Source organism: Cynoglossus semilaevis, chromosome 7 (genome assembly GCF_000523025.1).
Source record: "Cynoglossus semilaevis isolate Cse_v1.0 chromosome 7, Cse_v1.0, whole genome shotgun sequence".
Classification (NCBI taxonomy): domain Eukaryota; kingdom Metazoa; phylum Chordata; class Actinopteri; order Pleuronectiformes; family Cynoglossidae; genus Cynoglossus; species Cynoglossus semilaevis.
The window spans coordinates 5,899,681-5,911,850 of record NC_024313.1 but is presented as its reverse complement, the minus strand read 5'-3'; the positions used below and the strand labels follow the sequence as shown (position 1 = coordinate 5,911,850).

The following is a 12,170-nucleotide window of genomic DNA, read 5'->3' as shown; positions in this document are numbered from 1 at the left end:
GTAGGGAAACACCTTATTCTCACCATTAGATTACCTGTAAGCTGTATTTTGAGCACTTGAATTAGTACTAACGCTGACGTTAACGCTGTGACTGTCTCGTCCAGATGAGAACGTGCAGGAGTTAGCCGTGGAACTGGTTCAGCTGGGATTTATCAGCGAGGTAGGTGAAGACGGTCACATGACCTTCACACTTCTGCTGTCGTTCTAACCGTGGACGCTCAATACCCAGCATGCATCATCTCTGACCCAACGCTTGTCGTCCATTTCAGGGTGATCAGCCGCGACTCGCGTCGGTTCTAGAGGAGGCCTTCTCTAAATTCTACAGTAGGAACGGCTCTCTGAACCCTGTCACCGTCTCCTCGTAGCAGAGGAATTCCTCCCAGCCCTCCTCACCCTCTCCAGCCGGACTAGCTTTTCGCTTCATTTCACCATCGCAGGAAAGCTTTGGCGAGGAGATTGGAGGTAGCCTTGGTCTGATTGCAGATCCTGCAGCCTGTCCTCGTATCTTTTGGTGGGAAAAGAAAATTGCCACTAAGTGGTTTTTGGCTTTGTATGTTTTTTTTGTTTTTTTTTGTTCCTCCCACCCAGTACAGCAATCTGCTCCTCTTTTTAAAAGAGGAAATCCTATTAGCAACTATATTAATGTTTTCACTTTTTGGGCTTCTTTCTTTGCCTCATGAAGCTGGAGTCAGAATGTTGAAGAGATGAGAAAGTTCAACTGGGATTACTGCAGTATTTTCCTCTAAGTCATTGTTCAAAGTGTATTTTAAACTTTCACATAATGTTAAATGTCTTTGAGTTTTGTCTGAATGAAACAAAACCTCCTGGTCCTGACACGCACGGTGTGACTTTAATGGTGTCGTACAGTTACGTCTGGTCTTAGTTTAAGTTCAGGTTAACGCAACAAATGCGAAGCCAGATTTGCATTGGTTTCTACGTATTTCAGTGTCGTCGTAAAGACTTTGCAGCTGCATCACATCAGGCTGAAGAGCAACAGAGGCGTTTAGTAAACAACAAACTATTTATTTGTTTTGTTTTTTTTTTCACTTTCAGCACAAACGTCGTATAGATTTAGGCTTTCCGTTTCTTTCCGTAAAAAAAAAAATTTTTTGTTACTGGCTCTCTGGATTTGGGCATCTGACCCTGGAGAAGTGCGTTTACATCTGTACTGAGACGTTTTAGCGGCTGAAGTAAAACGTGAAGAGCATTTGTGCATTGATCGCTTTTTGTTTTTTTAAGGAAAGAATGCATGCTTCACACACTGTTTTTTTTTACTCAGTTTAAATAATTGATGGAGACAGATCCAGGAGACTTTATCAAGCAGAGAGACTTTACTTTTCTCCGCTGACTTTCACTTTTAGCTTCGTTCAAGTTCAGAGTAAAACAGTGAAGCCACAACATGTGCTTGGATAACATTTAGAAAAACAGTTTAAGGCTCAAACCTGTGTTTTCTGTTACCAGTGTGACGACCTCTCTTGCACTAACGTAGACTTTGAAGTCCCGTTGTTCTTGTTCTTGTTCACTGACAGAAGGACTGAGGTTGATTTTGAGTTGTGACGGCGGTGATGTCAGTCCCGCCTCTTCAATGCTGTGATTGTGATGTTTGATCAATAGGGTTTTGTTTTTTCTGTAGATACTGGTGTGGATACAAGTGTGGGCACTAGCTGGCGTGCTTGTAACCATCCTGTACACTGTATGCTGGACACTGTGCTCTTTCTGCTACACATTTAGCTCCTTTTTCACCTCCTGAAATAAAAAAAAAATCTATCAGCATTAAACGTCATTGGTCGGTGTCACTTGGTGTGGACTGCACAATCACAGCTGTTGTTTCTGGGTATTTTTTTATGCCAGTCTACAAACTGGTGGATTCATAAGTCAGTGAGGAAGTAACTTGGTGGTTTCCAAACTTTTTCCACAGCTCCCCCTGTGGTGGAATGGACCATTGGTAGTAACTGGACATGATATACGAAGACATGTTGGTACTAGTTATGACTGCAGTTACTTTAAACCCACCTGTCAAGATTTGTTTGCGTCATTTAATTTCCTTCTTTTTTTGAAACTTCAGTTAGTCAGAAAAACTGCATTTCACCTCAGTCTGACCACAAATATTGGGTTGTTTATTTTGTTAAACTTTTTAAATTGTTTACATATTTTTCATTACTCTAATAGGATGAAAAAGGTATCTTAGAAATTCTTTATCATGATACATTTTGGGTGTCAATATCTTTTTTTTTTTAATCTAATTCTAAAGAATATATATAAGCTACGTTGTCATTATTTGGAAACTTTTCATCACTTGATTGATTTGGATCTCTAAATGCTAGTATTTTCCAATTTGCTTTTTAACAATTTTCCCCATGGGCAAAATGTCCCACCTTTTCTCAATGTCCAAAGAAGAGAGGTCAGTGGGCTGACATTTTCTTTTGATTCCAAAATGTTTCAGGGACGTTTAGAAACACAAACACGTGAGAGAATTCAGTTTTTTTAAGTTATTTATACAAAAACCTCCCCCTGGTGTCACTCACAGCATCACTGTGGCAATTATCTGTTCAAATTCGATAAGAAAGTGTAGTAGCCCTTGTACAAGTATACGCATGTACATACTTCAGTCACAATGTGTGCTCCAGTAACGGTAGAGTAAAACACGGTTCATGCCGACAAAAAACACGGGTGCCGTACAAAATTACAGCAGTATAATAAAAATTACAGGCCAGACTAGAAAATAAGGTTGTTTTTTTTTCTCCATAGAAAATGCCATTTAGAAACACACTCTAAATAAAAAGCTACCAAAAAAAGTCCACATCCTCTTTATGAATGTTTTCAATTCTGTACAGAGTTAAGACAAAAAAAGAAACTACAAAAACAGTACATAGCACTTCAATTCAAACACATTACTCCTTCACATGTAAAAACAAACTGTTGGTTTTACTTCCCAGCTTGAAAGTAATGTATAGAGGCACAGTAATTAAATTCATGAACCTTTGTTATTCACAAACCACTATAAAGTGGACAAAGTCAAATATTGGCCCACCAGTGTGTCCACACTGTCCACACTGTCCACAGAGAGCTGCCAGACACCGAGACGAAGCCGTCAGTGTTTAGAAGAAAAAAATAAAATAAAATACTTTCACTGAGCTTGTACTGCGTCCCCTTGACAGTACTGTATCTGATACACAGAAAATACTTCAGCATTTCTCCCATAGAAATGCTGCAACTCTGAAAGGTTGCATTTGAAAAAGAAAAAACAAAAAAAAACATTTAAAAATGTAACTCAGTCAAACTGTGATTTTTGTCTGGAATCACTGTGTTTCACACCTTGTTCTTATGTACAGGCACCTGCAGATGTTTTTCCTCATTTCATGATGATAATAGTTTATGGTCTGATTAATACCTAAAGGAAATTAAGTTAAAAGATGATTGTGTTTCAAATAAATGTGTCTTCTGTCTGTAAACCTCAGGTCAAACACATTTAATCCAGTTCTTCTGGAAGTCGACCATGATGCGAACATTCAAACTCCGTACAGAAAGACCATCCGTTACAAACGGGGGCTCAAACAGCTGACCTAATTCCTGTCAGGTAGGAGTTTCTAACCACCCTTCCACCATGCAGCCAGCTGTGGAAACATGTCAAGGTAAAACAACACTTGGAAAGCATCGTATTATCTCCATGAAGAACCCAGAATATTCTGAGCGTTAATTCAATACAGACAGAAATAATTCAGTGACTTCACTGTGTAGCTGTTGGATTTATGGCTGTACGGAAGAAGTTTATTATTTTAAACTGTAGTTCACTTGTGGATGTGTGAGGATGACGTAACATAACCACCACCAACAAGTCTAATCTGATCTCCATGTGATTCTGACGTTTACTCCACAGAGGAAGCTCCTGGAGACACAGGAGCTGCTGATCCACCGCTGGTACGTCCAGTTATTCTCTATGAATTTAAACAAAAACGTTCAAATATTAATTAAAAACAAACAAACATTAGAGCTCAGTAATGGAGGCAGCAGCGGATCAGCGTGTCCTGTGGTCAGTGATGACTACGGGTCTTTGAGGGGGCGCGGGGTCTTCAAAGAACCAGGAGTAAATAAATAAGGATTTAATTGTTTGAATTAATAATTACAATTAAATTATTTTGTTTGAATTATAAAATTATAATGTGATTATTAACTTATAAAAATATAACAACGTAACAAATACATCCTAATAATTTACCAGTTATTTTGACATTTTAGGAGTTTCACAGAAAATCAGCAAAGTTTTGTTAAAAGAAAACTGTTGATCGTAGGTTTTAGACACGGTCTGTGAACAACTGAATCTGGAGGGAACAGGTCACCTTTAAATAACAAGGAATAGATCAAAATAAAACAGAACTCCTCTTTTCTGGTGTGTAATCACGTCAGAGTCGGGTGGATAGATCCAGCTCTGTTAGAACAAAACATTTATGGCTGTTAGGGAACGTTTCATTTACTCTTTTGTCCCGGCTATGAATAAAAAAAAATCCCGATCCCAGCACCAGGTTTTCTTTTCATCAACGCTCCATTGTCTGAACCTGTTGATGTTGTGCTTTTCTCTGTTGTTGCATCTGGAGTTGATCAGTCAGCTCTGTGTTTCTTTTTACATCTAAAGCTGCAGATATCAGACGTCTGAAACTCAACTTAGCACCATCGGTGTGGCTAAAGGCGCCCCCTAGAGGCTTGTTCTTCAGCTGGACATGGCTGGCGGTAGACAAGTTTGTCATTTGTCACTTAGCTCTGTGATTTAAAAAATAATAATAAAAATCCTCATTTCTTCAGACACTGGTACATCAGTGCTCGTGGATTCAGCATGTAACGCTCAGAGCTGAGTAACTTGTTCAGATACTGAGGCACCTGAGGTCGAGGGGTCACGTAGGAGACCCCCGGACTGACCGCCATCACCTCTGCGATCTTCTGCTTCATCTCTCTGATCTCACGGTCCTGCTTCAGCTTTTTATCTGTGAGTCAGAAAAAAATATTTTATTCTTCACTGCACAAATGTATCACATCTTTAAAATAGAAACACAAAAGAATGTAATTTAAAATACATAAATGAAACTGATCTCACTTGTGCTGTCACTTAATTTCATTCCAGAATTAAATTATTTGTTGAATATTCAGCTTTGTACACTTTGTACAAAATGTCCAAGTCTGTGAAAATGTGATTTAAAAAATCACTTTAAATTATGCTGTAATTCGTAATATTTATAAATTGGAGGTACTGGCACATTATAACAAGAGTTAACTACTGAGAGTTATTAATTGAAAGGATATTGGTAGATTGAATGTTGAACACAAATGAAACGTGTTGGAAATTAAAGACGCTCAACGCGCAATTCCTTTTAAAGCCACAGGGTAGTGCTGCTGTACCTAAATACAAGCGGAGGCCTTTATCCTACAAATTCTTCTTTTTTCGTTGTTTTTCTGTGCACGCGCGAGCATTTACATATGTATCCATATATGTGTGTACGTGTGTGTGTGTGTTGTCTCCATGTTTGTATGTCTGACAAGGAAAAAATGTAGATGTTGACCATGAGCGATCTCCAGCTGCCTGCGGGCGTCTCCCAGAGCAGAGAACAGGTCCAGTTTGATGCGGGTCTCGGCGCTCAGGTTGTACTCCAGATGTTGAGCGTTCTCCTGCATGGCCGACAGCGTGGACAGCAGCATGTCCGTCTCTTTCTCCACGCAGCGGTACTTCCCCAAAGCCTGCGTCCGAAAGAACACATCAACAGTGAGAGCAGGAGGAAACCCTGGAGAACGTGGTCTCACCGGCTGTGGTGACCCCGCCTGGGTGAGGTCAGTGCTTTGGTTTCCTACGGATGTTTTTTTTTTTTAATTCATAATTCAGTCAAGTTTTCATGTTTGTGTTGTACAATGGGGTAAAAATTTGTATTATTTTTTTTATTTTACCGAGGAAACCAATGCACTTCATGTAAAAAATCTTTTCTACATCCATTTATCCTGAAGAATGATTTGGATTTTGAGAGAGAAAAAAAAAAAGAAAATATAAATAACCAATGATGATTCTGGTTAAAGAAAAAAAAAGAAAAAAGAAATAACCAATGATGATTCTGGTTAAAGATCTGACGTCTCCATCTGCATGCTTCATGGACAGTACACCACTAAAAGTACACAGCACAACGACGTCAACACACACCTGATGTCAGACAAAATTAAAACCTGATGTGATGACACAGTGGACTGCAGGCCCAAAATCATAATCCTGCCATGAAATACCACAAACCAAACAAACACAAAGAGAAATCAAAATACAAAACCGCAACAGAGTGAGAAAACAGCCAGGGCGCCGACCAATAGAAAGTCACAAACACTCAACGTCACAGGTTCATTCTGAAGTAGAGTAGAAGAGATACCTCAACATCACTCTCTAGATCTATCACTCGGTTCTCTTTCACTTGAAACTCCAGCTGAAGTTGTTTGTACTCTGTCTCTAGATCTTTTACTCTTTTCCTTAACATTTGGGTTTCACAGTGTTCCTGCCTGGGGTAGGAGACGGGGAGAAGATGACAGTTTTCAGGGGAGGGGGTTCACACACAATCTGTAGCCAACAACAAACACGTCCCCTGACATGAAGGAGACACAACAAGCCCAAAGATCAACAGTTGGCTGAGTTCATAGGAAAAACATTGTGTTAGCTAAACATGCCTGAATGAATGAAAACTTAGCTCGGGTGGCTAATGGTTAGCGGGATATTCAACACAGACTAGAAAAGTCAAAAAGGATTTATTCAAATGTGTAACTGTGTGTTGTTTATTTACGAGGTCTTTCTGTGTTTTTATAAATGACGTGTATTTCATACACTGCGTCGGTCACTACGGCAGAATTGACTTCCACTCAGCAGCCAACAACAGCGTGATTTACACAGTGTCAGAGTGTAAGTCACCTGTTTGTCAGACTCCGTGCTGCGTTCGCTGCCTCCTCCAGTTTCTGGGCCTGTAGTTCGGCCAGATGTTTCTCAGCAGAGAGTCTGGCCTCTGTCTCTGCTCTGGCCTTCTTCTCCAGCATCATGCTGGTCTGCTTGTCCCGCTGTTTGTTTTTAGTCAAACACAGGATTCTGAAGGGGAAAAAAAAGAATAAATGATAAGAAGTGAGCTGTCTGTTTGAGGTGATTAAAATGTCTTTGTTAATCATTATTATAATCTTGTTTTAGGCCAATTCTAAGGTGTTTTACAACTTAAGTCTGCACAAAATTAGTAAATGAAGTTTCATTGGGTCCATGGAAGAATTAGTAAATGAAGTAGTTAAATGAAGTTTCATTGGGTCCATGGAATTCTCTCAAATTTGTGGGGATTTGTTGTTGAAACACCTCGGGTCACAAATGCCCCACTGGGGCTCACAGGTCTCTGTAAAGGTCCCAGCTCCCAGGCTGGAGGCCCTCAGACCATCACTCACTTGCTCTGCAGCAGCATGTTTGACTGTCTCAGCAGGGACACCTCGGGTCTCAGGCTCCTCTCACTGTTGGTGATGTTGCAGATGTGACTCCTCAGCTCCTGCTCGCCCTGTCTGCTGCTCTGCACCTCGGCCTTCAGCTTCTTCAGCTCCTGCTCCAGCCTGCGCTCCAGAAAACAAGCCGTTAACTCGGCAGTCGTCACACCTGTATCCTCTGTCATTTTCAGACAGTTTTTTTTGTGCCTTACTTGTTCATCTGCTCAGTGTGGTAGTTCTGAGCGGCTGTCGTGCTCCTCTCCGTCACATCCCGGTGGGGGCTGATTGTTTTGGAGCTGGATCTCTGCTGCTTCTTCTCCGTCTTCACCACAGGTGCTGTAGGAGTGTGTGTGCCTCCGCTGCAGGCTTTTGGTGAAGAGCTTTTAGTTGCCCGTGAGGATTTGCCTCCCTGCTCCTCTTGAGGTAGATGTTCCTGGACGGCAGGAGACTCTGGCGCTCCTCCACTGCTTTGGAGAACTTCTCTGGACTCACTGGCACTTTGTCTAGAAGATGATGCCAATGGACGCCGGCTGGTCTCAGTGCTCTTCATCTCAGGCGTTCCCTTTTCTGGTGTTCTCTCCTCGCTGCGGATCTGGAGGCAGTCCAACATGTGAGCCTCCTCGTGGGCCAGAACAGCTCCGTTCTGGCACTGGTACTGACTGGACTCAGGCTTCAGCTTCAATCTTGAGCCTGTGAAATTCAACACTATTTAGAGAACCACGTCGAAATGAATTCCACATTTGAGATGATGACCAAAGATGGTACTTTAATTTTTTGAAATGTTGGAAAACACAGACTCACTGCTGTTGCTGCTGCTTGACGTGTCGTCGGTGCCGGTCTTGGGGAAAAGCTGCAGGCCTGGAGGCAGCGAGTGCTGCAGGAGGTGCATGTGGAAGTCATTCTCACTCTGCACGGACTTCTGTACACGCAGCTTAAAGATGTTGGTGAAGTAGCAGGTGGCGTCGAAGCCCAGATACACAACAGGATACCCAATACTGAAGAAGAAAACAGTGGGGTGAGTGTGAACTCTGTGACAGTGGAGCTGAAGTCTGAGTGGATGTTTAGAAAAAGATTTCAGAAATTCTTTGCTCAACATTTCCTCTCTCACATCACATATACTTTTTAATTTCATTGTTTAATCTGAGTTAAATCTCCAACTCACACTGGAGATGCACTGATTTTTTTGTTTGTTTGTTTAAAATTGAGAACCCTATTGATTATCAGGCTGTATTTCAAACTGACAAATTCAAACTTATTTAAAGCGGCTGTTCCTGTTTTCATCAACTGTCCGTACCAGTGTGCAGCAAAAAGATGAGACAGGTTGGCATGTGATGTTTTGAGGTCTTTGAGTCGAAGCGAAGCCTCTGTGTACACCAGCAGTATCCACAGAGACACGGTGGAGATACAGATGCCTTTCTCTGAAACCACAGAAAACACAACACAGTCAGTTCAGAAGTTTATTCTCTGAGATGTTTGTTTTGATAAATTAGCTTTGGTTTCACATGGGCATGTCACGTCATTTAAATCCACATACTCACCTGTGTGCCATATGTAATTGAATACCACATAGGTGCTTGCCACAAAGAACAGCCAGTGCAGAGGCACGAAAATCAAACAGAAGATGTCAAGAGTGAAGGCAGCACAGACAAAAACCACACAGATGACCTGCAAAAACAGAAAACACTGATTTCAGTTTACATTATATTATCATCCTGGGTGGGGGGCAGGGGTCACATCAGCCACCAGGGGGCACTCACCAGGCCGTGGCAATGGAAAGTAGTGTATACACTGCCAAAGAAAAGCCAGCATGGCCACAGATACTCGAGTCTGAATTCCAGGATGAAGTCTGCCAGCAGCACCAGGGTCCACATCAACATAAACTTTAGGAAGGTGTATGCACTGGAAATACAGACGAAAAACAAAAAAACAATACATTAAAGCTTTAGTTGACAATTACAAATCACAAATGCACAGCTTTACTGTTAAATTCCCCAGAAAAATGTAAAACAAGGAGTTACCTAAAATGAACTAAAACAGTTTTTAATCTGTATTTGTTACAAACTAGACAAAATCTAACTCAGCTGGTGTAGAAAACAGCTTCAATGGTGCAATAAATGTAACTGATAATAGAACCAGAGTCAGGCAAAATGTTAGGAAAATGAATAAACGTCACAAAATATCACCAGGCCTTAAGTAAGCTAATTATTAGCCCAAATCTAGCCTTACGCCAGACAACCATAACATTCTACATCGTCAGTTCATCAAGGTTAAAAAAAAGTATTTCCTGTTTTGGGCCAAACCTCTGATTTTAGTAAATAAAGACGTGTCAGATTCACCAAATGAAGACAAAGCATTAAACACAGACACAGGGGCTAATGGAAGTCTCCGGATCTCCTCCAAACTGTAAAGGCTGTAATTGAACAGCTGCGTGTTAAAAGTGCAGTTCCTCCTTTTAACCCTAAGTGGAGGCCCAGCAAACAATGACTGTTCCTCGTTTGCTTTTTAATGAAGAGAGCACGAGCAGAACAGGAGCACTGCCTCCCTCCTTTGTTCCACTCGTCCATAGGCTGCTGCCATCACATCAGCCCTTCTTTGTTTGGTAACCATGACAATATTTCATCTGGAGGACAGAGAGGAGGAGGGAGGGAGGGACCAGAGCAGCATCCCAGCAAAAACCTCAAATCTGCCTTAAATACTACTCAGAGAAAACGCTGCGGTTTAAATACTGTAACTAATAAAAAAAAAGAGTTCATTTCAGCACAGCTGGATCACAGATGAATTACCCGGATGTGTAACATTTATTCCCCCAAACATTTGAAAAATTGCGTCTTTAACAGTGGTGTAGGAGACAAAAGAAACGACACGATGTCGTAACAATTCCAACATGCCTCCAAATTTACTGTAAAATATTAAATGTAATCATATTTAAAAATAATATTTAATAATATTAAATTCACAGTTCAGTTGTGGTGTTTGTGATAACATGGTTTATCGTAGTTATTGTAGGGGAAGAAACAGAAAAAAAAAAAAACGAAATAAAACGACAGCCTCTTCTTATGTTCCTCAAATGATTCCTGAATTTTATTTACAGAACTTAATAATGTAAAATAGTTGAGAACATATTTATTAGATTTTCACGAAGAAAACTACTACAGGGGAAATAGTTTTAATAAATAGGAGCTGAATAATAATTGAATGTTTATTTGATGTTTGGAGTCTGACTCTTTGCTCAGAGTTGTAAGATTAAATTTGCACAATTCAATATCTGTGAAATATTATAATAGTATAAGTTATTATTAATATATATTATTTAGTAACAGATTAAGACACATTGAGAAAAAAATTATCAATTCTACCAGATTTTATTTTTAAATAACACAAAGCAGAATTTAAAATTATCACTTTAAATCATACGGTTATCAAACTACGAATAAAACATTAATATAAATAAAATAATGATTGTTGTTATTTTTTATTTATTATTTCTCATTATTTATTCACTTTTATTTAATAATACACCATTGTCTTATATTATTTTAATTTCGCTGTGGCGGTAAATCTCTCTATTTTAAGACGATGACAGTTTTTAAAGACTACAGAAAAAAATATCTACATTAATGGACAACAAACAAAGACGTGCTGCGTTTAAGAGCAACGGATAAAATGAAAACAGACACCGTGATCTTTTCTCTCAGTGACCGAGTACATCTGTGTAATAACATCACAGACAGACAAACAAAGAGCCGCCGCCGCCGCCGCCGCTGCTGCCGATGGGGATGGTGATGACGATGATGGAGACAGACAGAAACAGCGAGGAGGCAGACTGGGATGCGGCGATGCTGGGATGGATGGAAGGATGGAAGGATGGAGGAGGAGACGGAGACGGAGCAGAAGGAGGAGGCAGACGACAGGTGACATTTCCACACACACAAAGAAGCACAACAAAAGCCCAGAGCCTCCCTCACCTCTCAGACAGCTTCTCCGTCAACCGCAGCTTCTTCATTTTCCTCAGCCTGTTCGCCTCCACATAGCGCTTCTTCATCTTCCGTGTCGCCGACGCTGTTGTTGTTGTTGTTCACACACAATCGGACAGCTCCAGTAAATAAACAAGTTCAGCAGACACGGAGGTGTTCTCATGGAAGAAGAAGAAGAAGAAGAAGAAGAAGAAGAAGACGTTGTTCAGTTGATGTGGTGCTGATGCTGAGAATGATGATGATGTCACGGAACAAATATAGGCGAGCGGCTGTGCGCATGCGTATTGGGGTCTGTACATGCAAGTGTTCGACGCAGGAGGGGAGCAGGAGTACACGCTGTACACACACTGCGCCGAACAACAACAACAACACGACAACAATAACATTGATTACCTGGACTCTGACGTAGTTTTTACACCTTTAATGAAGTTCGTTAGACAAACAGAACGCGTCGGAGGGTTTTGGTACGAAGTTACTACAACAGTAACTGTACAGGCAATAAAACAAAACTTATGTTCTTTACCTGCTAAAAACCAACATAACATATTAGGAACTGTTTTAACAGAATAAAGTCATCGAATAGAGTTAATCACGTGTCATTTTGCTTTTGGTACGAAGTTCCTACAACAGTAACTGCACAGGCAATAAAACAAAACCTGATGTTCTTTACCTGCTAAAAAACAACATTATAACATATTAGGAACAGTTTTAACAAAATAAAGTAATCGAATA

At 40.5% G+C, this 12,170-nt stretch overlaps 2 protein-coding genes across 7 annotated transcripts in view; one reads left to right on the top strand and one right to left on the bottom strand.

Moving 5' to 3' along the window:
- The first annotated feature begins 6 nt into the window (after window positions 1–6).
- The window catches only part of LOC103380905 (cysteine-rich venom protein TEL1), a 28,804-nt gene continuing 16,640 nt past the window's right edge, over window positions 7–12,170 (top strand). Inside the window, exons 1-9 of one of the 6 annotated variants that reach the window (XR_003050099.1) lie at window positions 7–160; window positions 270–511; window positions 3,459–3,577; window positions 3,878–3,918; window positions 4,631–4,725; window positions 4,798–4,978; window positions 5,530–5,628; window positions 5,708–5,809; window positions 7,513–7,644. The gene's annotated coding sequence lies outside the window, so the exon portion shown is untranslated. Of the gene's footprint in view, window positions 161–269; window positions 512–3,458; window positions 3,578–3,877; window positions 3,919–4,630; window positions 4,726–4,797; window positions 4,979–5,512; window positions 5,815–7,512; window positions 7,648–8,341; window positions 8,480–11,247; window positions 11,376–12,170 lie in introns of those variants that run through there. The other 5 variants (XR_003050097.1, XR_003050098.1, XM_025056866.1 and 2 more) reach the window with 5 other exon arrangements.
- On the bottom strand, window positions 4,718–12,031 carry LOC103380925 (macoilin-1). The gene is made up of 11 exons (XM_008313069.3): window positions 11,430–12,031; window positions 9,222–9,363; window positions 9,003–9,129; window positions 8,759–8,882; window positions 8,266–8,459; window positions 7,677–8,154; window positions 7,432–7,590; window positions 6,923–7,093; window positions 6,393–6,519; window positions 5,550–5,724; window positions 4,718–4,976 (listed from the first exon to the last, which is right to left on the bottom strand). Exons 1-11 carry the CDS (start codon window positions 11,504–11,506, stop codon window positions 4,786–4,788), a joined length of 1,965 nt encoding a protein of 654 aa, XP_008311291.1. The 5' UTR covers window positions 11,507–12,031; the 3' UTR covers window positions 4,718–4,785.